Here is a 23,660-nt window from a genome sequence, read left to right as displayed (position 1 = left end):
TGATTCAGGCTCGAAAGCCTGTTACCAGGAAAATTTATCATAAGATATGGCGTAAATATCTTTTTTGGTGCGAATCCAAAGGCTTCTCCTGTAGTAAAATCAGGATTCCTACGATTTTGTCTTTTCTCCAAGAGGGATTGGAGAAAGCATGATCAGCTAGTTCCCTAAAGGGACAGATATCTGCTCTGTCTATTTTGTTGCACAAGCGTCTGGCAGATGTTCCAGACGTTCTGGCTTTTTGTCAGGCTTTAGTTAGAATTAAGCCTGTGTTTAAACCTATTGCTCCGCCATGGAGTCTAAATTTAGTTCTTAGAGTTCTTCAGGGGGTTCCGTTTGAACCCATGCATTCCATAGATATTAAGCTTTTATCTTGGAAAGTTTTGTTCCTAGTTGCTATCTCTTCAGCTCAAAGAGTTTCTGAACTATCTGCATTACAATGTGACTCTCCTTTTCTTGTGTTCCATGCTGATAAGGTGGTTTTGCGTACCAAGCCTGGTTCCTACCTAAGGTTGTTACCAACAGGAATATCAATCAAGAAATTGTTGTTCCTTCTCTGTGTCCTAATTCTTCTTGTAAGAAGGAACGTCTGTTGCACAACTTGGACGTGGTTCATGCTTTGAAATTTTATTTGCAGGCAACCAAAGATTTTCGGCAAACATCTTCCTTGTTTGTGGTCTATTCTGGAAAGCGTAGTGGTCAAAAGGCTACGGCGACTTCTCTTTCTTTTTGACTGAAAAGCATCATCCGTTTGGCTTATGAGACTGCTGGACAGCAGCCTCCTGAAAGGTTTACAGCTCATTCTACTAGAGCTGTGGCTTCCACATGGGCTTTCAAAAATGAGGCTTCTGTTGAACAGATTTGTAAGGCAGCGACTTGGTCTTCACTGCATACTTTTGCCAAATTTTACAAATTCGATACTTTTGCTTCTTCGGAGGCTATTTTTGGGAGAAAGGTTTTGCAAGCAGTGGTACCTTCTGTTTAGGTTCCTGTCTTGTCCCTCCCTTCATCCGTGTCCTAAAGCTTTGGTATTGGTATTCCACAAGTTAGGATGAATCCGTGGACTCGGTACATCATGCAAAAGAAAACAAAATTTATGCTTACCTGATAAATTTCTTTTTGCGATGTACCAAGTCCACGGTCCGCCCTGTCTATTCAAGACAGATAGTATTTTTTTTATGTAAACTTCAGTCACCTCTGCACCTTATAGTTTCTCCTTTTCTTCCTTGGCCTTCGGTCGAATGACTGGGGGGTGGAGTTAAGGGGGGAGCTATATAGACAGCTCTGCTGTGGTGCTCTCTTTGCTACTTCCTGTCAGGAAGGACAATATCCCACAAGTTAGGATGATTCCGTGGACTCGGTACATCGCAAAAGAAAGAAATTTATCAGGTAAGCATAAATTTTGTTTTTTCTTATTCGAAACGTATATCATATTGTCATAACCTTATTCATTTCTCAGGGAGAAAGTAACTCAAGAAGAGGAACATTTGATGGAAGAAAAGAAAAAGAAAAAGCAGGAAGAAAAGAAAAAGAAGGACGCTGCTCAGAAAAAGGTCAATATACATTGTCACTGCAAATGCAATTTGAATTTCTTCTATATATATGCTTCCCTTGATTCTGAATGATGCATGACTATGGATTGTTAAAAAACCCTATAGTATGTACCAGATATACATGGGGGAATGAAGGATGAATAACCTTTTGCTTAAAGGGATATGACCCTAATCAAATATATATATATATATTGTTATTTAGACAGAGCATTAAATTTACTTCTATTATAAAATTTGGTTATTTCCCATGATATTCTCTGTTGAAGAGATACCTAGGTAGGCATCTGGAGCACTACATAGCAAGAAATAGTGCTGCCATCTAGTGCTCTTGCAAATGAATAACATTCTTGCAAAACTGCTGCCATGTAGTGTTCCAGAAATGGGCCGGCGCCTAAACATAAGCCTCTGCTTTTCAACAAAAGATACCAAGAGTATAATGAAAATTTGATAATAGAAGTAAATTAGAAAGTTGTTTAAAACTGTGTAATAATCTGTTTATAATTACTTAAAACTGGCAAACAGATTAAGTGTAGCTGAATAACTGAACACCAAAAGTTATGATTGATAATCAAATCAACAGCAGTTAATACAGAAAAGAACCAGCAATGGAATATATATATATATATATATATATATATATATATATATATATATAGATAGATATATAGATAGATATATATATAAAACTGTTTGAATATATATATAAATGGTAGAAACTGATTATAAGTAAAGTTATGTCAGAGAGCAGAGTTCTTCCAAGTATATAACACTGGAGAGTAACAGGTTAATGCTTGCAAGCTGCAGTTAAATGTTAAGTATAGTCTCAGGGTGGAGTACAAGCAAGTTAAGTGAGACACAGGCAGGCAAGCAGACACAGTTGAAGGAAGCAGCTTAATGCAGTTAGTGGATTAGCAGATAAATATGAAACACACTGAGAGAGACAAGTATACTCCAAACATGAGCTAAAGTACTTGCGTGACAAAACCCAGGTAGGTGGTATCCAAGTAGATGCGGTCGTTCCGGAGATGAAATAGCAAACAGAGCAGCAGAGCGTGCAGGTGAGAGCTGCGTGAGCAGTATGCAGCGTGTGATCCTCAGCGTGGAAATGAGCGGAGGGATATGCCAGTAAGGTAGATCCGGATCCTCATACCAAGAATAATCCGTAGACAGCGGAGCAAGGTGTAGTTGAAAAGCACAATGAAGGGAAGAGGGCTAAGGGTACAAATAGCGACAAAGGTTCCAGTATAGGAATTAAAGGAATATCAATTGTAACAAAAATAAGGACTTGAGACAAAGTGACTGAGTAGCCAGAGAGGAACTCAGAGTACACAAAATAATCAAGCAATGTGTACAAGGGGAAGTGAAGTTATAAAGGCTAAAGGGGTGGAGCCCAGTTAAAGGGACATTACAAACTGTATGCTTTATCTGAGAGAAAAATATTGGGATTCATATCCCTTTAAAGTCAGAGGGATAATTGCATGTTCATTCAATTTTTAAAGCTATTTTAGTCTTCTCATACCATGACTGCTTTTTATTGAAATATTTTTTCTTCTCTCTTTTAGGCTGCTGAACAAAAAACCAAAGGTTAGTAGGACTCTCACATCTGCTATTTATTTCAGTTGACTTTTCACTGTTCCACACATACAGAGAGTGCAGAATTATTAGGCAAATGAGTATTTTGACCACATCATCCTCTTTATGCATGTTGTCTTACTCCAAGCTGTATAGGCTCGAAAGCCTACTACCAATTAAGCATATTAGGTGATGTGCATCTCTGTAATGAGAAGGGGTGTGGTCTAATGACATCAACACCCTATATCAGGTGTGCATAATTATTAGGCAACTTCCTTTCCTTTGGCAAAATGGGTCAAAAGAAGGACTTGACAGGCTCAGAAAAGTCAAAAATAGTGAGATATCTTGCAGAGGGATGCAGCACTCTTAAAATTGCAAAGCTTCTGAAGCGTGATCATCGAACAATCAAGCGTTTCATTCAAAATAGTCAACAGGGTCGCAAGAAGCGTGTGGAAAAACCAAGGCGCAAAATTACTGCCCATGAACTGAGAAAAGTCAAGCGTGCAGCTGCCAAGATGCCACTTGCCACCAGTTTGGCCATATTTCAGAGCTGCAACATCACTGGAGTGCCCAAAAGCACAAGGTGTGCAATACTCAGAGACATGGCCAAGGTAAGAAAGGCTGAAAGATGACCACCACTGAACAAGACACACAAGCTGAAACGTCAAGACTGGGCCAAGAAATATCTCCAGACTGATTTTTCTAAGGTTTTATGGACTGATGAAATGAGAGTGAGTCTTGATGGGCCAGATGGATGGGCCTGTGGCTGGATTGGTAAAGGGCAGAGAGCTCCAGTCCGACTCAGACGCCAGCAAGGTGGAGGTGGAGTACTGGTTTGGGCTGGTATCATTAAAGATGAGCTTGTGGGGCCTTTTCAGGTTGAGGATGGAGTCAAGCTCAACTCCCAGTCCTACTGCCAGTTTCTGGAAGACACCTTCTTCAAGCAGTGGTACAGGAAGAAGTCTGCATCCTTCAAGAAAAACATGATTTTCATGCAGGACAATGCTCCATCACGCGCGTCCAAGTACTCCAGAGCGTGGCTGGCAAGAAAGGGTATAAAAGAAGAAAATCTAATGACATGGCCTCCTTGTTCACCTGATCTGAACCCCATTGAGAACCTGTGGTCCATCATCAAATGTGAGATTTACAAGGAGGGAAAACAGTACACCTCTCTGAACAGTGTCTGGGAGGCTGTGGTTGCTGCTGCACGCAATGTTGATGGTGAACAGATCAAAACACTGACAGAATCCATGGATGGCAGGCTTTTGAGTGTCCTTGCAAAGAAAGGTGGCTATATTGGTCACTGATTTGTTTTTGTTTTGTTTTTGAATGTCAGAAATGTATATTTGTGAATGTTGAGATGTTATATTGGTTTCACTGGTAAAAAGAAATAATTGAAATGGGTATATATTTGTTTTTTGTTAAGTTGCCTAATAATTATGCACAGTAATAGTCACCTGCACACACAGATATCCCACAAAAATAGCTATGACTAAAAACAAACTAAAAACTACTCAGCTTTGATATTAATGAGTTTTTTGGGTTCATTGAGAACATGGTTGTTGTTCAATAATAAAATTAATCCTCAAAAATACAACTTGCCTAATAATTCTGCACTCCCTGTATGTCTTTAACACTACAAGGGATATAATCCCTTTTCTTTCATACGATGGTTAGAGTCCTCAAGATCACATGTGGGATTACACTCCAGTCCACTAGGCGGCAAAATCATCCCTACATACCAGAGCTTTAATCCCTCCCAATCTCCCAGAATCCCAGAAGATAAAGTGAGGTGAATTCTGAAGGCCTGATCTTCACGTTGTTTATAGTGGTTCTCCAAACAATCTGAGACCCAATTTTAATCTGAGACCCAGTTTCTCTCTCAGATTGCCTACAAACAGGACAGAGGGTAAAATTGTAGTTTTCGGACTTGGATGGGTCCATCTACTGGAAGCAGTTTATCTGCATCTGAAGTAAGCACAGTAGACAATGGTGCTGACAGGTAAGAACAATGCATCTTCATAGCCAACCTTTCTGTTAGCATGAGCATGTTCACATAATTCACACGATTCACATAACCTGGGGACATGTACACACTGTAAAAATTCAAACTTTTTCCAGCCACCAATTCTTTAAAAGACCTTTATTCTTTAAGCAGGGTCCATAGGTATAAACATACAAACAACAAAGTGTTGTTGTTTGTATGTTTATACCTATGGACCCTGCTTAAAGAATAAAGGTGTTTTAAAGAATTGGTGGCTGGAAAAAGTTTGAATTTCTCCAACATAGGTGTGTCCGGTCCACGGCGTCATCCTTACTTGTGGGATATTCTCTTCCCCAACAGGAAATGGCAAAGAGCCCAGCAAAGCTGGTCACATGATCCCTCCTAGGCTCCGCCTACCCCAGTCATTCTCTTTGCCGTTGTACAGGCAACATCTCCACGGAGATGGCTTAGAGTTTTTTAGTGTTTAACTGTAGTTTTTATTATTCAATCAAGAGTTTGTTATTTTAAAATAGTGCTGGTATGTACTATTTACTCAGAAACAGAAAAGAGATGAAGATTTCTGTTTGTATGAGGAAAATGATTTTAGCACCGTAACTAAAATCCATGGCTGTTCCACACAGGACTGTTGAGAGCAATTAACTTCAGTTGGGGGAACAGTGTGCAGTCTCTTACTGCTTGAGGTATGACACATTCTAACAAGACGATGTAATGCTGGAAGCTGTCATTTTCCCTATGGGATCCGGTAAGCCATGTTTATTAAGATAGTAAATAAGGGCTTCACAAGGGCTTATTAAGACTGTAGACTTTTTCTGGGCTAAATCGATTCATTATTAACACATATTTAGCCTTGAGGAATCATTTATTCTGGGTATTTTGATATGATTATATCGGCAGGCACTGTTTTAGACACCTTATTCTTTAGGGGCTTTCCCTAATCATAGTCAGAGCCTCATTTTCGCGCCGGTATGGCGCACTTGTTTTTGAGGACAGCATGGCATGCAGCTGCATGTGTGTGGAGCTCTGATACATAGAAAAGTCTTTCTGAAGGCATCATTTGGTATCGTATTCCCCTTTGGGCTTGGTTGGGTCTCAGCATAGCAGATTCCAGGGACTGTAAAGGGGTTAAATATAAAAACGGCTCCGGTTCCGTTATTTTAAGGGTTAAAGCTTCCAAATTTGGTGTGCAATACTTTTAAGGCTTTAAGACACTGTGGTGAAATTTTGGTGAATTTTGAACAATTCCTTCATACTTTTTCGCAATTGCAGTAATAAAGTGTGTTTAGTTTAAAATTTAAAGTGACAGTAACGGTTTTATTTTAAAACGTTTTTTGTGCTTTGTTATCAAGTTTATGCCTGTTTAACATGTCTGAACTACCAGATAGATTGTGTTCTGACTGTGGGGAAACCAAGGTTCCTTCTCATTTAACTATATGTATTTTATGTCATAAAAAAATTTAGTAAAAATGATGCCCAAGATGATTCCTCAAGTGAGGGGAGTAAGCATGGTACTGCATCATCCCCTCCTTCGTCTACACCAGTCTTGCCCATACAGGAGGCCCCTAGTACATCTAGTGCGCCAATACTCCTTACTATGCAACATTTAACGGCTGTAATGGATAATTCTATCAAAAACATTTTAGCCAATATGCCCACTTATCAGCGAAAGCGCGACTGCTCTGTTTTAGAAAATTCTGTAGAGCATGAGAACGCTGATGATATGGTTTCTGAAGGGCCCCTACACCAGTCTGAGGGGGCCAGGGAGGTTTTGTCTTAGGGAGAAATTTCAGATTCAGGAAACATTTCTCAACAAGCTGAACCTGATGTGATTACTTTTAAATTTAAGTTGGAACATCTCCGCGCTCTGCTTAAGGAGGTGTTATCCAATTTGGATGATTGTGATTATCTGGTCATTCCAGAACCACTATGTAAAATGGAAAAGTTCTTAGAGGCCCCGGGGCCCCCCGAAGCTTTTCCTATATCCAAGCGGGTGGCGTACATTGTTAGTAAAGAATGGGACAGGCCCGGTATTCCTTTAGTACCTCCCCCCATATTTAAAAAATTGTTTTCCTATAGTCGACCCCAGAAAGGACTGATGGCAGACAGTCCCCAAGGTCGAGGGGGCGGTTTCTACTCTACACAAGCGCGCCACTATACCCATAGAAGATAGTTGTGCTTTCCAAGATCCTATGGATAAAAAATTAGAAGGTCTGCTAAAAAAGATGTTTGTTCAGCAAGGTTCCCTTCTACAACCAATTGCATGCATTGTCCCTGTCACTGCAGCCGCGTGTTTCTAGTTTGATGAGCTAGGAAAGGCGATTATTAGTAATTCTTCTTCTTATGAGGAGATTATGGACAGAATTCGTGCTCTTAAATTGGCTAATTCTTTCACCCTAGACGCCACCTTGCAATTGGCTAGGTTAGCGGCGAAAAAATTCTGGGTTTGCTATTGTGGCGCAGAGCGCTTTGGTTAAAATCTTGGGCAGCGGATGCGTCTTCCAAGAACAAATTGCTTGACATTCCTTTCAAGGGGAAAACACTCTTTGGCCCTGACTTGAAAGAGATTATCTCTGATATCACTGGGGGCAAGGGCCACGCCCTTCCTCAGGATAGGTCTTTTCAAGACCAAAAATAAACCTAAGTTTCGTCCCTTTCGCAGAAACGGATCAGCCCCAAGGGCTACGTCCTCTAAGCAGGAAGGTAATACTTCTCAAGCCAATCCAGCCTGGAGACCTATGCAAGGATGGAACAAAGGAAAGCAGGCCAGGAAACCTGCCACTGCTACCAAGACAGCATGAAATGCGGGCCCCCGATCCGGGACCGGATCTGGTGGGGGGCAGACTCTCTCTCTTCGCTCAGGCTTGGGCAAGAGATGTTCTGGATCCTTGGGCGCTAGAAATAGTCTCCCAAGGTTATTCTCTGGAGTTCAAGGGGCTTCCTCCAAGGGGGAGGTTCCACAGGTCTCAGTTGTCTTCAGACCACATAAGAAGACAGGCATTCTTACATTGGGTAGAAGACCTGCTAAAAATGGGAGTGATTCATCCTGTTCCATTAGGAGAACAAGGGATGGGGTTCTACTCCAATCTGTTCATAGTTCCCAAAAAAGAGGGAACGTTCAGACCAATCTTAGATCTCAAGATCTTGAACAAGTTTCTCAAGGTTCCATCGTTCAAGATGGAAACCATTCGAACACTTCTTCCTTCCATCCAGGAAGGTCAATTCATGACCAAGGTGGATTTCAAGGATGCGTATCTACATATTCCTATCCACAAGGAACATCATCGGTTCCTAAGGTTTGCATTCCTGGACAAGCATTTCCAGTTCGTGGCGTTTTCTTTCGGATTAGCCACTGCTCCTAGGATTTTCTCATAGGTACTAGGGTCCCTTCTGGCGGTGCTAAGACCAAGGGGCATTGCTGTAGTACCTTACTTGGACGACATTCTGATTCGAGCGTCGTCCCTTCCTCAAGTTAAGGCTCACACGGACATTGTCCTGGCCTTTCTCAGATCTCACGGATGGAAAGTGAACGTGGAAAAGAGTTCTCTATCTCCGTCAACGAGGGTTCCCTTCTTGGGAACTATAATAGACTCCTTAGAAATGAGGATTTTTCTGACAGAAGCCAGAAAAACAAAACTTCTAGACTCTTGTCGGATACTTCATTCCGTTCCTCGTCCTTCCATAGCGCAGTGCATGGAAGTGATAGGTTTGATGGTAGCGGCAATGGACATAGTTCCTTTTGTGCGCATTCATCTAAGACCATTACAACTGTTCATGCTCAGTCAGTGGAATGGGGACTATTCAGACTTGTCTCCGAAGATACAAGTAAATCAGAGGACCAGAGACTCATTCCGTTGGTGGCTGTCCCTGGACAACCTGTCACAAGGGATGACCTTCCGCAGACCAGAGTGGGTCATTGTCACGACCGACGCCAGTCTGATGGGCTGGGGCGCGGTCTGGGGATCCCTGAAAGCTCAGGGTCTTTGGTCTCGGGTAGAATCTCTTCTACCGATAAATATTCTGGAACTGAGAGCGATATTCAATGCTCTCAAAGCTTGGCCTCAGCTAGCGAGGGCCAAGTTCATACATCAACCATCAGGAGGGAACAAGGAGTTCCCTAGCGATGGAAGAAGTGACCAAAATCATTCTATGGGCGGAGTCTCACTCCTGCCACCTGTCTGCTATCCACATCCCAGGAGTGGAAAATTGGGAAGCGGATTTTCTGAGTCGTCAGACATTGCATCCGGGGGAGTGGGAACTCCATCCGGAAATCTTTGCCCAAGTCACTCAACCGTGGGGCATTCCAGACATGGATCTGATGGCCTCTCGTCAGAACTTCAGAGTTCCTTACTACGGGTACAGATCCAGGGATCCCAAGGCGGCTCTAGTGGATGCACTAGTAGCACCTTGGACCTTCAAACTAGCTTATGTGTTCCCGCCGTTTCCTCTCATCCCCAGGCTGGTAGCCAGGATCAATCAGGAGAGGGCGTCGGTGATTTTGATAGCTCCTGCGTGGCCACGCAGGACTTGGTATGCAGATCTGGTGAATATGTCATCGGTTCCACCATGGAAGCTACCTTTGAGACGAGACCTTCTTGTTCTAGGTCCGTTCGACCCACTCCAGCTGACTGCTTGGAGATTGAACGCTTGATCTTATCAAAGCGAGGGTTCTCGGATTCTGTTATTAATACTCTTGTTCAGGCCTGAAAGCCTGTAACCAGATAAATTACCACATAATTTGGTATATCTGTTGGTGTGAATCTGCAGGATTCCCTTGGGACAAGGTTAAGATTCCTAAGAGTCTATCCTTCCTTCGAGAAGGATTGGAAAAAGGATTATCTGCAAGTTCCTTGATGGGACAGATTTCTGCCTTGTCTGTGTTACTTCACAAAAAGCTGGCAGCTGTGCCAGATGTTCTAGCCTTTGTTCAGGCTCTGGTTAGAATCAAGCCTGTTTACAAAATTTTGACTCCTCCTTGGAGTCTCAACCTAGTTCTGATCAGGTTCTTCAGGGGGTTCCGTTTGAACCCTTACATTCCGTGATATTAATGTTATTATCTTGGAAAGTTTTGTTTTTGGTTGCAATTTCTTCTGCTAGAAGAGTTTCAGGAATTATCTGCTCTGCAGTGTGTTCTTCTTCTTATCTGGTGTTCCATGCAGATAAGGTGGTTTTGCGTACTAAACCTGGTTTTCTTCCAAAAGTTGTTTCTAACAAAAACATTAACCAGGAGATAGTTGTGCCCTTCTTTGTGTCCCTCAAAGAAGGAACGTTTGTTGCACAACTTGGATGTAGTTCGTGCTCTCAAATTTTACTTAGCAGCTACTACAGGATATTCAGACAAACTTCGTCTTTGTTTGTTTATTCTGGTAAACGGAGAGGTCAAAAAAACGAACTTCTACCTCTCTCTCCTTCTGGATTAAAAGCATTATCCGATTGGCTTATGAGGACTGCCGGACGGCAGCCCTCCTGAAAGAATCACAGCTCACTCCACTAGGGTTGTGGCTTCCACATGGGCCTTCAAGAACGAGGCTTCTGTTGATCAGGATATATAAGGGCAGCGACTTGGTCTTCACTGCACCACATTTTCTAAATTTTACAAATTTTGATAACTTTTTGCTTCTTCTGAGGCTATTTTTGGGAGGAAAGGTTTTGCAAGCCGTGGTGCCTTCCATTATAGGTGACCTGATTTGCTCCCTCCCTTCATCCGTGTCCTAAAGCTTTGGTATTGGTTCCCCACAAGTAAGGAGACGCCGTGGACCGGCACACACCTTTGTGGAGAAAACAGAAATTTATGTTTACCTGATAATTACTTTCTCCAAAGTGTGTCCGGTCCCACGGCCCGCCCTGGTTTTTTAATCAGGTCTGTTAATTTATTTTCCTTTAACTACAGTCACCACGGTAACATATGTGTTTCTCCTATGCAAATATTCCTCCTTAACGTCGGTCGACATGACTGGGGTAGGCGGAGCCTAGGAGGGATCATGTGACCAGCTTTGCTGGGCTCTTGCCCATTTCTGTTGGGGAAGAGACTATCCCACAAGTAAGATGACGCCGTGGACCCGGACACACCGTTGGAGAAAGTAATTTATCAGGTAAACATAAATTCTGTTTTTTACACTGCAGTTGAGATCTGGCTTGTCTCTTTCCATGCCCCAATCTGGAGGGTGTGCTGTCTTCCACCTTGGATTATACTGACATGTACACACACCACACAACTACTTGAGCAGTGTTGGGCACTTTTGAGGCATTTTTGAAAAAAATTAGGTTCCTTTTGTTTTAAGAATAGTGTTAACTATCTTTAGTGGCTCTCCGGTACTAACCAAAGCCCTTAACACAGCTCCCTGTCTCCACTTGAGCTATTGAAACACCAGTTGACATTGGAAAAAAGAGTTTTAATGCTCACTGGTAACGGCTGGTGGGATGGACTTCTTCACTTCCTTATCCTGAGGAGTGCAGCCATCTGTAGAAGCGTGTAGGGGAGACCTCTCGGCAGGACCGAGTGGAGGTGGAAAGACATTGGGGGCAAATCAGAGTTTACTACTAACATTTTGTTGTTGGTAGCTTTAATGTTGTATTTAATGGGCTATTGTACTTAACTTTAATATTTCTTTTATACCCTTTATACCTCCCTCCGTACTTAGTTTATATCTGCAGATATAAGTGCACCCCTTATTCATGTTTTTCCTTTCCTTTGGCTACTATAATATAGCAATGAAACTGTCTCCTGCTATGATCTACTGTGTAAGGATACTTCAGTGTTTCCCCCATCTCATGAGCTTGTATCTCATGTGCGAGTCTGTGTCTAATCCTAGGACAGGGTCTACAGCTCACCACAGCTATAAAGTTCTCCAAAGTTTAAAGAATGCATTTTTCCTTCTTAATATGAGGAGAGTCCACAGCTTCATTCCTTTCTTGTGGGAAAGTGCAGAACCTGGCCACCAAGAGGAGGTAAAGACACCCCCAGCCAAAGGCCTTAAATACCTCCCCCCACTTCCCTCATATCCCAGTCATTCTTTGCCTTTCGTCACAGGAGGTTGGCAGAGAAGTGTCAGAAGATTTGGAGTAGTTCCTTATGAAGAGTATCTACCTTTTGAATTGGGATTGGAGTTTTAAGTAGTCTTGTCAGCCCTCTCAGTGAGAGCATTGACTAAAGTTAGAGTCTGGAGATGCAGGGAGAGTCCTTTCTGCGAACCCCATCTAGTCTCCGTATTAACAGCTCCTAAGCAATCACTGTTGACGAGTTTCACTGCCTGCTTCCATCTCTCAAGGTCTATGTCAGGAGCGATGCTACAGGGGGACTGTTAAATTTGATAGGCTGTGTTTCTGTTCTAACGGCATATAATCCGGTAAAAATCGTTAATTTATTATACACACATGATTAATGCAAGAAAACAGGGTCACAGTGTGGCTCCTTTTATCTGTATGGAATCAAGGGTTAATATCTCATGAGGGGGATTATTTGAACAGTTGTTTTGATTATACTGCATTATGTGTGAAATGTGTTCTGAGGCTCATAGGCTGAGGTGGATCATACAGGTTACTTCAGAGATGCGCTGCCTACAAGCTTGGCACGCTTTTTCCTTAGCGAAGGCGGGGGGGTCCCTCAGGTTGCCGCTTCTTGTGACCTGGTGTGGTCATAGTTTCACTTTCTATACTCTTTCTAATACTCTCTGACTGTGCTGGTTTTCGGAGAGAAAGCGGTTTCTCTCGTGTGCATGGGGTCATAGTAGGTGGTGAGTTCCCCAGCCATTGGCGGTATTAAAGGTGCCGTTTTTATATTTTATATAACGTTTGTTATTTATATAATAGGACATAGGCCCATAGCCCTATGGAGTACTCCTGACGTTTTAGAGGGGTACTCCCTCTATTACCTAAGACTAATGCCTGTTTATATTGTGAGGAGACCGAGGTATACCCAGCCCTCTCAATTATGTTCCGTATGCCTAGAAAAAGTGAATATGTCAAAAAGGTTAACATGTTTGATACCACTGAGCCTTCCACCGCTGAGGGGTCCCCCATCCATGAGGTGCGCACCCTGCTTCATCTCCTAATACACATGCAGTTTCCCATAGCCACACCCTGATCCGCCATCTGGAGGAGGCCTTTTACCTCCAGACTTCACTGCGGCAGTTACAAACCGCAATGTCTTCGGCCATTAGTTCTTTAACTCGCCCGGCTAAGTGCAAACGGAAAGGTCAAATATTGCTATCCTTCCAGGGGTCATCATCTAGTTTATTGGCTATAGTTTATAGGACGGTTATCTGATGATGAAAGTTCTTTCTGATACTTCAGAGTGTGAACTTTCTGGGTCAAATCGGCTGCCTCTAAGCCTCTGATTTGCGTGGGAACCAGATTTTAGATTTAGAATGGAGCATTTGCGCTTTCTTTAAAGGAAGTTCTGGCTACCATAGAGGTTCCAGAGGCCAAGCTGCCTGAAGAACCTTTAATTCTTAAAACTGGGTAGAGTTTACGAAGACAGTGTTGTTCCTCAGACTTTCCCTGTTCCTGTAAAGATGGCAAACATTATTAAGAACGAATGGGAGAGGATTGGTTCTTCCTTCACCCCTTCGTCTGCCTTTTAAAGAAACTGTTCCCGGTTCTGGACTCTCAATTAGAGTTGTGGGGTTCCATCCCTAAGGTGGATAGCGCTGTCTCCACGCTGGCAAAACACACTGCTATCCCACTGGAGGATAGTTTGTCGGTTCAAAGAGCCCATGTATAGAAATATGCAAATTCTGTTAAGAATGATGTTTCAAACATTCGGGGATATTTATTTCAACCAGCGGCGGCAGTTGCCGCGGTTTCGGGATCGGCTACCTACTGGTGTTGACTCCTTATAGAATTGATCGAGGGTGGAAGGTCCCCTTGATATTATTCTTGATAGATTTAAGGCTTTATGGGTTGCTAATTCTTTTTATTTGTGATGCGAATATGCAAATTATTCGTTTAAAACTGCTGGGTTTCTGTTCAGGGTCCGCCGACTCTGTGGCTGAAGTCCGGTCTGCGGACTTGAATACCAAGTCCAGACTCCTGTCCCCTTCCATTCATGGGCAAGATTTTGTTTGGTCCATTCCTGGACTCCATTATTTCCACGGTTACAGGGTGGCAAGGGTGCCTTCCTACTGCAAGATAAAAAGAACAGATCTAAGAGACAACCTAATAATTTCATTCCTTTCGTTATGAAAAATCCCATGCGCCAGCAATCCTCTGCTAAGACTGGAGCAACCTAAGATTTGGAAGCCAGCTCAGTCCTGGGAATAAGTCCAAGCAGAACAAAATGCCCAGCTGAGACTAAATAGGCACATGAAGGGGTCACCCCCCGATCTGTCTGGATCAGGTAGGGGGCTGACCTTTCATGCTTCTCAGAAGCCTTGGTTCAGGGTTGTGCAGGAATCCTTGGGTCCTGGAGGTCATTGCTCAGGGTTACAGAATTCTGGTTCGAATCTCTTCCTCTCAAGGGCAGATTCCTTCTCTCAAATCTGTCATCAAAATCAGAGAAGAGGGATGACTTTCTGGGTGCGTTTCGGATCTGTCCTCCTTAGGAGTCATTGTTCCGGTTCCCAAGTAGAGGAACAAGGCTTGGGATACTACTCAAACCTTTTCGTTGGTTCCAAAAAAAGAAAGGAACTTTCCGCCCGATTCTGACCTAAGTGGCTTAAACAAGTTTCTGAACATCCCCTCTGTTCAAGATGGAGACAATAAGTTCTATCCTTCCCTTAGTTCAGAAGGGACAGTTCATGACCACTATAGATCTGAAGGATGCTTACCTTCATGTTCCAATGCACAGGGAATACTTTCAGTTCCTAAGGTTTGCCTTCCAGGACCAGCACTTCCAGTGTATTTGCTCTTACCGTTTGGCCTAGTTACTGCCCCAAGAATTTTCACAAAGGCTCTGGGGGCTCTTGGCCGTGCCAAAACCCAGGGCATTGCAGTAGCACCTTACTTGGATGATATCCTGGTACAAGCACCATCCTTTCGTCTAGCGGAGGAACATTCAGAGTTTCTTCTCTCCCTTCTTCGATCCCATGGATGGAAGATAAACTTAAAAAAAGAGTTCTCTTATTCCAAGCACCAAGCACCAGGCACCAGGGCATGTCTTGCCCTCCTGACCTTCTCAAGGCCCTCTGTGGCGCAGTGTATGGAGGTGATTGGTCTCATGGTGTTCAGCATGGACATAATTGCCTTTGCCAGGTTCCGTCTCAGACCATTACAACTATGCATGCTGAGACAGTGGAACGGCAATCATGCAGATCTGTCTCAACAGATCTCTCTGGACAACCGAATAGCTCTCTTGGTGGCTCTGTCCAGATCACCTGTCCCGAGGGACATCCTTTTTAAGACCATCCTGGGAGATTGTGACTACAGATGCGAGTCCTCTCAGGATGGGGGGGTAGTTTGGGGAGCCAAGAAGGCTCAGGACCTTTGTTCTCGGGAGGAGAGCTCTGTTCCGATCAACATTCTGAACTTCAAGCAATCTTCAATGCTCTGATGGTTTGGCCCCGTCTGGGTTCGTCCCAGTTTATCAGATTCCAATCAGACAATATTACCTCAGTGGCTTACATCAACCACCAAGAAGGAACGAGGAGTTACCTAGCAATGAGGGAGGTATCTCGGATTCTCAGAGGAATCTGCTCGCTGTCAGCGATCCACATTCCGGGTGTGGACAACTTTCATCCGGGGGGAATGGTCTCTCCATCCCTAGGTGTTTGCGGAGATATGCAACAGGTGGGGGACTCCGGAGGATAGATCTCATGGCGTCCCGTCTCAATACTAAGCTTCTCAGGTATGGTTCGATGATCCAGGGATCCTCAGGCGGAGCTAATAGATGCATTAGTGGTGCCTTGGAGATTCTATCTTATATACCTTTTTCTTTTACAAAGATATGGATGAGTCCACGGATTTCATCCTTACTTGTGGGATATTAACCTCCTGCTAACAGGAAGTTGGCAAAGAGCACCACAGCAGAGCCTGGTATATTAGCCCATCCCCCTCCCCCTCCACCCCCAGTCATTCTCTTTGCTTGTGTATACAGGAAGAGGTGAAAGTGAGGTGTGTAGTTTTAATTTCTTCAATCAAGAAGTTTTTTTTATTTTAAATGGTACCGGGTGTGTACTATTTCCTCAGGGGGTTATGAAGAAGGATTTCTGCCTGAGGTTGATGATCTTAGCAGCTGTAACTAAGATCCACGCTGGTTTCCACAAAGACTTCTGAAGGTAACACATGAGACATTCTTCAGTCTGGAGGCCGGTTTCATGCTACAAGCAGCATTAAGGTATGTGCAGCCTTTTATTTCTGAGCAGACTTGATATATCAGAATGTCTGGCATTTATTTCCCTATATGGAATGGGGTAAGCAGTAGACCTGTTATACAGAGGGGTGTTACTGGAGTCCCTTGATTTTTATTTTGTTGCAAGTTGACATTATAAGGGCAGACACTATGGGAGAGGCACAAAGAAAAACGGTTTATAGAGTTTTTATTTTTGCATGTAAACCAGTGGCTTACTGGGATGTATTTTGGGGTGTATATGTTTTTCCCCCTTAGCTTGTTTGTAAAAACCGCTTCACCATGCGGTTGTGTTTTGGGCCTACTCCGGCATCTCGCCTTAAGGGGTGGGGCTTGTTTTTCGCGTGCTCAGATGCGCACTTCCTTCTGGCTAGGCTGCAGCAAACAGTAACTCCCGGTTGCTCCTGGACAGTGTATCTCTGGTCCGGAGGGTTGCAAGTCGTTTTGAAGTACCCATGGGGGCAGGGATATTTTTTGGTGTAAACTGACAATTTTGATGATCAAAGTTACTTTAGAGCCTTGTTTCTCCCCCTTCTGGGGTGCAGTAATTTTTGGATAAACCCAACGAGTTTGTTACATTTTGAGACAATTTAACGTTATTTAGGCCAGTTTTGGAAAAATTGTTCACTTTTTATTCTCTTAAAGGCGCAGTACAACGTTTTCATTGTCTATGTGTTTAGAATCTATTGTGGAACCCCCTTTAACATGTGTACCTCTTGTACTGAAAGAGCCTTACTTTGTAAAGACCATATTTTAGGTTAAGAAAGTGTGTCTATGGATGATTCTCACGTCTGAAAAGAATCAGATATGCCATCCAATTCTCCCCAAGTGTCACATCCTTTAATTCCCACACACGCGACGCCAAGTACTTCTAGTGTGTCTAATTCCTTTACTCTGCAGGAGATGGCTGCAGTTATGTCAACTACCCTTACAGAGGGTATTATCTAAATTACCAGTGTTACAGGGTAACGCAGTAGGTCAGGTATTAATGTAAATACTGAATCCTCTGATATTTTATTAGCTATTTCCGATGTACCCTCACAATGTTCTGAGATGGGGGTCAGGGAATTGCTGTCTGAGGGAGAAATTTCAGACTCAGGGAATGTATTACCTCAGACAGATTCGGACGTTAGTTCCTTTAAATTTAAGCTTGAACACCTCCGCCTGTTACTTTCGGGAGGTTTAAAGCGACTCTGGATGATTGTGACCCTATTGTAATACCACCAGAGAAATTGTGTAAAATGGATAAATATCTAGAAGTACCTACTTACACTGATGTTTTTTTCCGGTTCCTAAAAGAATTTCGGAAATTATAAAAAAGGAATGGGATAGACCAGGTATACCATTTCTCCCCCTCCTAATTTCTCCAACATAGGTGTGTCCGGTCCCACGCGTCATCCTTACTTGTGGGATATTCTCTTCCCCAACAGGAAATGGCAAAGAGCCCAGCAAAGCTGGTCACATGATCCCTCCTAGGCTCCGCCTACCCAGTCATTCTCTTTGCCGTTGTACAGGCAACATCTCCACGGAGATGGCTTAGAGTTTTTAGTGTTTAACTGTAGTTTTTCATTATTCAATCAAGAGTTTGTTATTTTCAAATAGTGCTGGTACGTACTATTTACTCAGAAACAGAAAAGAGATGAAGAATTCTGTTTGTATGAGGAAAATGATTTTAGCAACCGTAACTAAAATCCATGGCTGTTCCACACAGGACTGTTGAGAGCAATTAACTTCAGTTGGGGGAACAGAGTGCAGTCTCTTACTGCTTGAGGTATGACACATTCTAACAAGACGATGTAATGCTGGAAGCTGTCATTTTCCCTATGGGATCCGGTAAGCCATGTTTATTACGATTGTAAATAAGGGCTTCACAAGGGCTTATTTAAACTGTAGACTTTTTCTGGGCTAAATCGATTGATTATTAACACATATTTAGCCTTGAGGAAATCATTTTATCTGGGTATTTTGATATAATAATATCGGCAGGCACTGTTTTAGACACCTTATTCTTTAGGGGCTTTCCCAAAGCATAGGCAGAGTCTCATTTTTCGCGCCGGTGTTGCGCACTTGTTTTTGAGAGGCATGGCATGCAGTCGCATGTGAGAGGAGCTCTGATACTTATAAAAGACTTCTGAAGGCGTCATTTGGTATCGTATTCCCCTTTGGGTTTGGTTGGGTCTCAGCAAAGCAGATACCAGGGACTGTAAAGGGGTTTAAAGCTTTTAAAACGGCTCCGGTTCCGTTATTTTAAGGGTTAAAGCTTCCAAAATTGGTGTGCAATATTTTCAAAGCTTTAAGACGCTGTGGTGAAAATTTGGTGAATTTTGAACAATTCCTTCATATTTTTTCGCAATTGCAGTAATAAAGTGTGTTCAGTTTAAAATTTAAAGTGACAGTAACGGTTTTATTTTAAAACGTTTTTTGTACTTTCTGATCAAGTTTATGCCTGTTTAACATGTCTGAGCTACCAGATAGACTGTGTTCTGAATGTGGGGAAGCCAGAATTCCTATTCATTTAAATAAATGTGATTTATGTGATAATGACAATGATGCCCAAGATGATTCCTCAAGTGAGGGGAGTAAGCATGGTACTGCACTCATTCCCCTCCTTCGTCTACACGAGTCTTGCCCCACTCAGGAGGCCCCTAGTACATCTAGCGCGCCAATACTCCTTACTATGCAACAATTAACGGCTGTAATGGATAATTCTGTCAAAAACATTTTAGCCAAATGAACCCTTGTCAGCGAAAGCGTGGCTGCTCTGTTTTAGTTACTGAAGAGCATGACGACGCTGATATTAATATCTCTGAAGGGCCCCTAACCCAATCTGAGGGGGCCAGGGAGGTTTTGTCTGAGGGAGAAATTAACTGATTTAGGGAACATTTCTCAGCAGGCTGAATCTGATGTGATTACATTTAAATTTAAATTGGAACATCTCCGCATTTTGGCTTAAGGAGGTATTATCCACTCTGGATGATTGTGAAAATTTAGTCATCCCAGAGAAACTATGTAAAATGGACAAGTTCTTAGAGGTGCCGGGACTCCCAGAAGCTTTTCTATACCCAAGCGGGGTGGCGGACATTGTTAATAAAGAATGGGAAAGGCCCGGTATTCCTTTCGTCCATCCCCCCCATATTTAAAAAATTGTTTTCCTATGGTCGACCCTAGAAAGGACTTATGGCAGTCAGTCCCCAAGGTCGAGGGAGCGGTTTCTACTTTAAACAAACGCACCACTATTCCCATAGAGGATAGTTGTGCTTTCAAAGATCCTATGGATAAAAAATTAGAAGGTTTGCTTAAAAAGATGTTTGTTCAGCAGGGTTACCTTCTACAACCCATTTCATGCATTGTCCCTGTCACCTACTGCCGCATATTTCTGGTTTGATGAACTGCTTAAGGTGCTCGATAGTGACTCTCCTCCTTATGAGGAGATTATGGACAGAATCAATGCTCTCAAATTGGCTAATTCTTTCACTCTAGACGCCTCTTTGCAATTGGCTAAGTTAGCGGCTAAGAACTCTGGGTTTGCTATTGTGGCGCGCAGAGCGCTTTGGTTGAAATCTTGGTCGGCTGATGCGTCTTCCAAGAACAAGCTACTAAACATTCCTTTCAAGGGGAAAACGTTGTTTGGTCCTGACTTGAAAGAGATTATCTCTGATATCACTCGGGGGGTAAGGGCCACGCCCTTCCTCAGGATCGGCCTTTTCAAGGCAAAAAAATAGACCTAATTTTCGTCCCTTTCGTAAAAACGGACCAGCCCAAGGTGCTACGTCCTCTAAGCAAGAGGGTAATACTTCTCAGGCCAAGCCAGCATGGAGACCAATGCAAGGCTGGAACAAGGGAAAGCAGGCCAAGAAACCTGCCACTGCTACCAAGACCGCATGAAATATTGGCCCCCCGATCCGGGACCCGGATCTGGTGGGGGGCAGACTCTCCTCTCTTCGCTCAGGCTTGGGCAAGAGATGTTCTGGATCCTTGGGCGCTAGAAATAGTCTCCCAGGGTTATCTTCTGGAATTCAAGGGACTTCCCCCAAGGGGGAGGTTCCACAGGTCGCAGTTGTCTTCAGACCACATAAAAAGACAGGCGTTCTTACATTGTGTAGAAAGACCTGTTAAAAATGGGAGTGATTCATCCTGTTCCATTAAGAGAACAAGGGATGGGGTTCTACTCCCAATCTGTTCATAGTTCCCAAAAAAGAGGAACGTTCAGACCAATCCTAGATCTCAAGATCTTAAACAAATTTCTCAAGGTCCCATCGTTCAAGATGGAAACCATTCGAACTATCCTTCCTTCCATCCAGGAAGGTCCAATTCATGACCACGGTGGATTTAAAGGATGCGTATCTACATATTCCTATCACAAGGAACATCATCGGTTCCTAAGGTTTGCATTCCTGGACAAACATTACCAGTTCGTGGCGCTTCCTTTCGGATTAGCCACTGCTCCAAGGATTTTCACAAAGGTACTAGGGTCCCTTCTAGCGGTGCTAAGACCAAGGGGCATTGCAGTAGTACCTTACCTGGACGACATTCTGATTCAAGCGTCGTCCCTTCCTCAAGCAAAGGCTCACACGGACATTGTCCTGGCCTTTCTCAGATCTCACGGCTGGAAAAGTGAACGTGGAAAAGAGTTCTCTATCCCCGTCAACAGGGTTCCCTTCTTGGGAACAATTATAGACTCCTTAGAAATGAGGATCTTTCTAACAGAGGCCAGAAAAACAAAGCTTCTGGACTCTTGTCGGATACTTCATTCCGTTCCTCTTCCTCCATAGCTTCAGTGCATGGAAGTGATCGGGTGATGGTGGCGGCGATGGACATAGTTCCTTTTGCGCGCATTCATCTAAGACCATTACAACTGTGCATGCTCAGTCAGTGGAATGGGGACTATACAGACTTGTCTCCGAAGATACAAGTAAATCAGAGGACCAGAGACTCACTCCGTGGTGGCTGTCCCTGGACAATCTGTCTCAAGGGATGATGTTCCACAGACCAGAGTGGGTCATTGTCACGACCGACGCCCAGTCTGATAGGCTGGGGCGCGGTCTGGGGATCCCTGAAAGCTCAGGGTCTTTGGTCTCGGGAAGAATCTCTTCTACCGATAAATATTCTGGAACTGAGAGCGATATTCAATGCGCTCCAGGCCTGGCCCCAGCTTGCGAGGACCAGGTTTCATTCGGTTTCAATCAGACAACATGACGACTGTTGCGTACATCAACCATCAGGGGGGAACAAGGAGTTCCCTAGCGATGGAAGACAGTAACCAAAATTATTCTTTGGGCGGAGTCTCACTCCTGCCACCTGTCTGCTATCCACATCCCAGGAGTGGAAAATTGGGAAGCGGATTTTCTGAGTCGTCAGACATTGCATCCGGGGAGTGGGAACTCCATCCGGAAATCTTTGCCCAAGTCACTCACCTGTGGGCATTCCAGACATGGATCTGATGGCCTCTCGTCAGAACTTCAAAGTTCCTTGCTACGGGGCCAGATCCAGGGATCCCAAGGCGGCTCTAGTGGATGCACTAGTAGCACCTTGGACCTTCAAACTAGCTTATGTGTTCCCGCCATTTCCTCTCATCCCCAGGCTGATAGCCAGGATCAAGCAGGAGAGGGCGTCGGTGATCTTGATAGCTCCTGCGTGGCCACGCAGGACTTGGTATGCAGATCTGGTGAATATGTCATCGGCTCCACCTTGGAAGCTACCTTTGAGACGAGACCTTCTTGTTCAGGGTCCGTTCGAACATCCGAATCTGGTTTCACTCCAGCTGACTGCGTGGAGATTGAACGCTTGATTTTATCGACGCGAGGATTCTCCGATTCTGTGATCGATACTCTTGGTTCAGGCCAGAAAGCCTGTGACTAGAAAGATTTACCACAAAATTTGGAAAAAATATATCTGTTGGTGTGAATCTAAAGGATTCCCTTGGGACAAGGTTAAGATTCCTAGGATTCTATCCTTCCTTCAAGAAGGATTGGAAAAGGATTATCTGCAAGTTCCCTGAAGGGCAGATTTCTGCCTTGTCGGTATTACTTCACAAAAAGCTGGCAGCTGTGCCAGATGTTCAAGCCTTTGTTCAGGCTCTGGTTAGAATCAAGCCTGTTTACAAACCCTTTGACTCCTCCTTGGAGTCTCAATTTAGTTCTTTCAGTTCTTCAGGGGGTTCCGTTTGAAACCCTTACATTCCGTTGATATTAAGTTATTATCTTGGAAAGTTTTGTTTTTAGTTGCGATTTCTTCTGCTAGAAGAGTCTCAGAATTATCTGCTCTGCAGTGTTCTCCTCCTTATCTGGTGTTCCATGCAGATAAGGTGGTTTTACGTACTAAACCTGGTTTTCTTCCAAAAGTTGTTTCTAACAAAAACATTAACCAGGAGATTATCGTACCTTCTCTGTGTCCAAAACCAGTTTCAAAGAAGGAACGTTTGTTGCACAATTTGGATGTTGTTCGCGCTCTAAAATTCTATTTAGATGCTACAAAGGATTTTAGACAAACATCTTCCTTGTTTGTTGTTTATTCAGGTAAAAGGAGAGGTCAAAAAGCAACTTCTACCTCTCTCTCTTTTTGGATTAAAAGCATCATCAGATTGGGCTTACGAGACTGCCGGACGGCAGCCTCCCGAAAGAATCACAGCTCATTCCACTAGGGCTGTGGCTTCCACATGGGCCTTCAAGAACGAGGCTTCTGTTGATCAGATATGTAGGGCAGCGACTTGGTCTTCACTGCACACTTTTACCAAATTTTACAAGTTTGATACTTTTGCTTCTTCTGAGGCTATTTTTGGGAGAAAGGTTTTGCAAGCCGTGGTGCCTTCCATTTAGGTGACCTGATTTGCTCCCTCCCTTCATCCGTGTCCTAAAGCTTTGGTATTGGTTCCCACAAGTAAGGATGACGCCGTGGACCGGACACACCTATGTTGGAGAAAAAAGAATTTATGTTTACCTGATAAATTTATTTCTCCAACGGTGTGTCCGGTCCACGGCCCGCCCTGGTTTTTTTAATCAGGTCTGATATTTTATTTTCTTTAACTACAGTCACCACGGTACCATATGGTTTCTCCTATGCAAATATTCCTCCTTAACGTCGGTCGAATGACTGGGGTAGGCGGAGCCTAGGAGGGATCATGTGACCAGCTTTGCTGGACTCTTTGCCATTTCCTGTTGGGGAAGAGAATATCCCACAAGTAAGGATGACGCCGTGGACCGGACACACCGTTGGAGAAAGAAATTTATCAGGTAAACATAAATTCTGTTTTTAAGAA

General features: G+C 43.6%; 1 protein-coding gene across 1 annotated transcript in view; it reads left to right on the top strand.

The window, feature by feature from the left end:
* TNRC6C (trinucleotide repeat containing adaptor 6C) overlaps window positions 1-23,660 on the top strand; it is a 1,532,250-nt gene that overhangs the window by 137,225 nt on the left and 1,371,365 nt on the right. The window contains exons 2-3 of the mRNA XM_053709646.1: window positions 1,457-1,550; window positions 3,113-3,134. Coding sequence (XP_053565621.1) covers window positions 1,488-1,550; window positions 3,113-3,134 — 85 coding nt within the window. The 5' untranslated portion in view covers window positions 1,457-1,487. The remainder of the gene's footprint in view (window positions 1-1,456; window positions 1,551-3,112; window positions 3,135-23,660) is intronic.

This window comes from Bombina bombina, chromosome 1 (genome assembly GCF_027579735.1).
Source record: "Bombina bombina isolate aBomBom1 chromosome 1, aBomBom1.pri, whole genome shotgun sequence".
In the NCBI taxonomy this organism is placed as follows: Eukaryota; Metazoa; Chordata; class Amphibia; order Anura; family Bombinatoridae; genus Bombina; species Bombina bombina.
The sequence above is the reverse complement of the archived record's forward strand: the minus strand, read 5'-3'. Positions and strand labels throughout refer to the sequence as shown.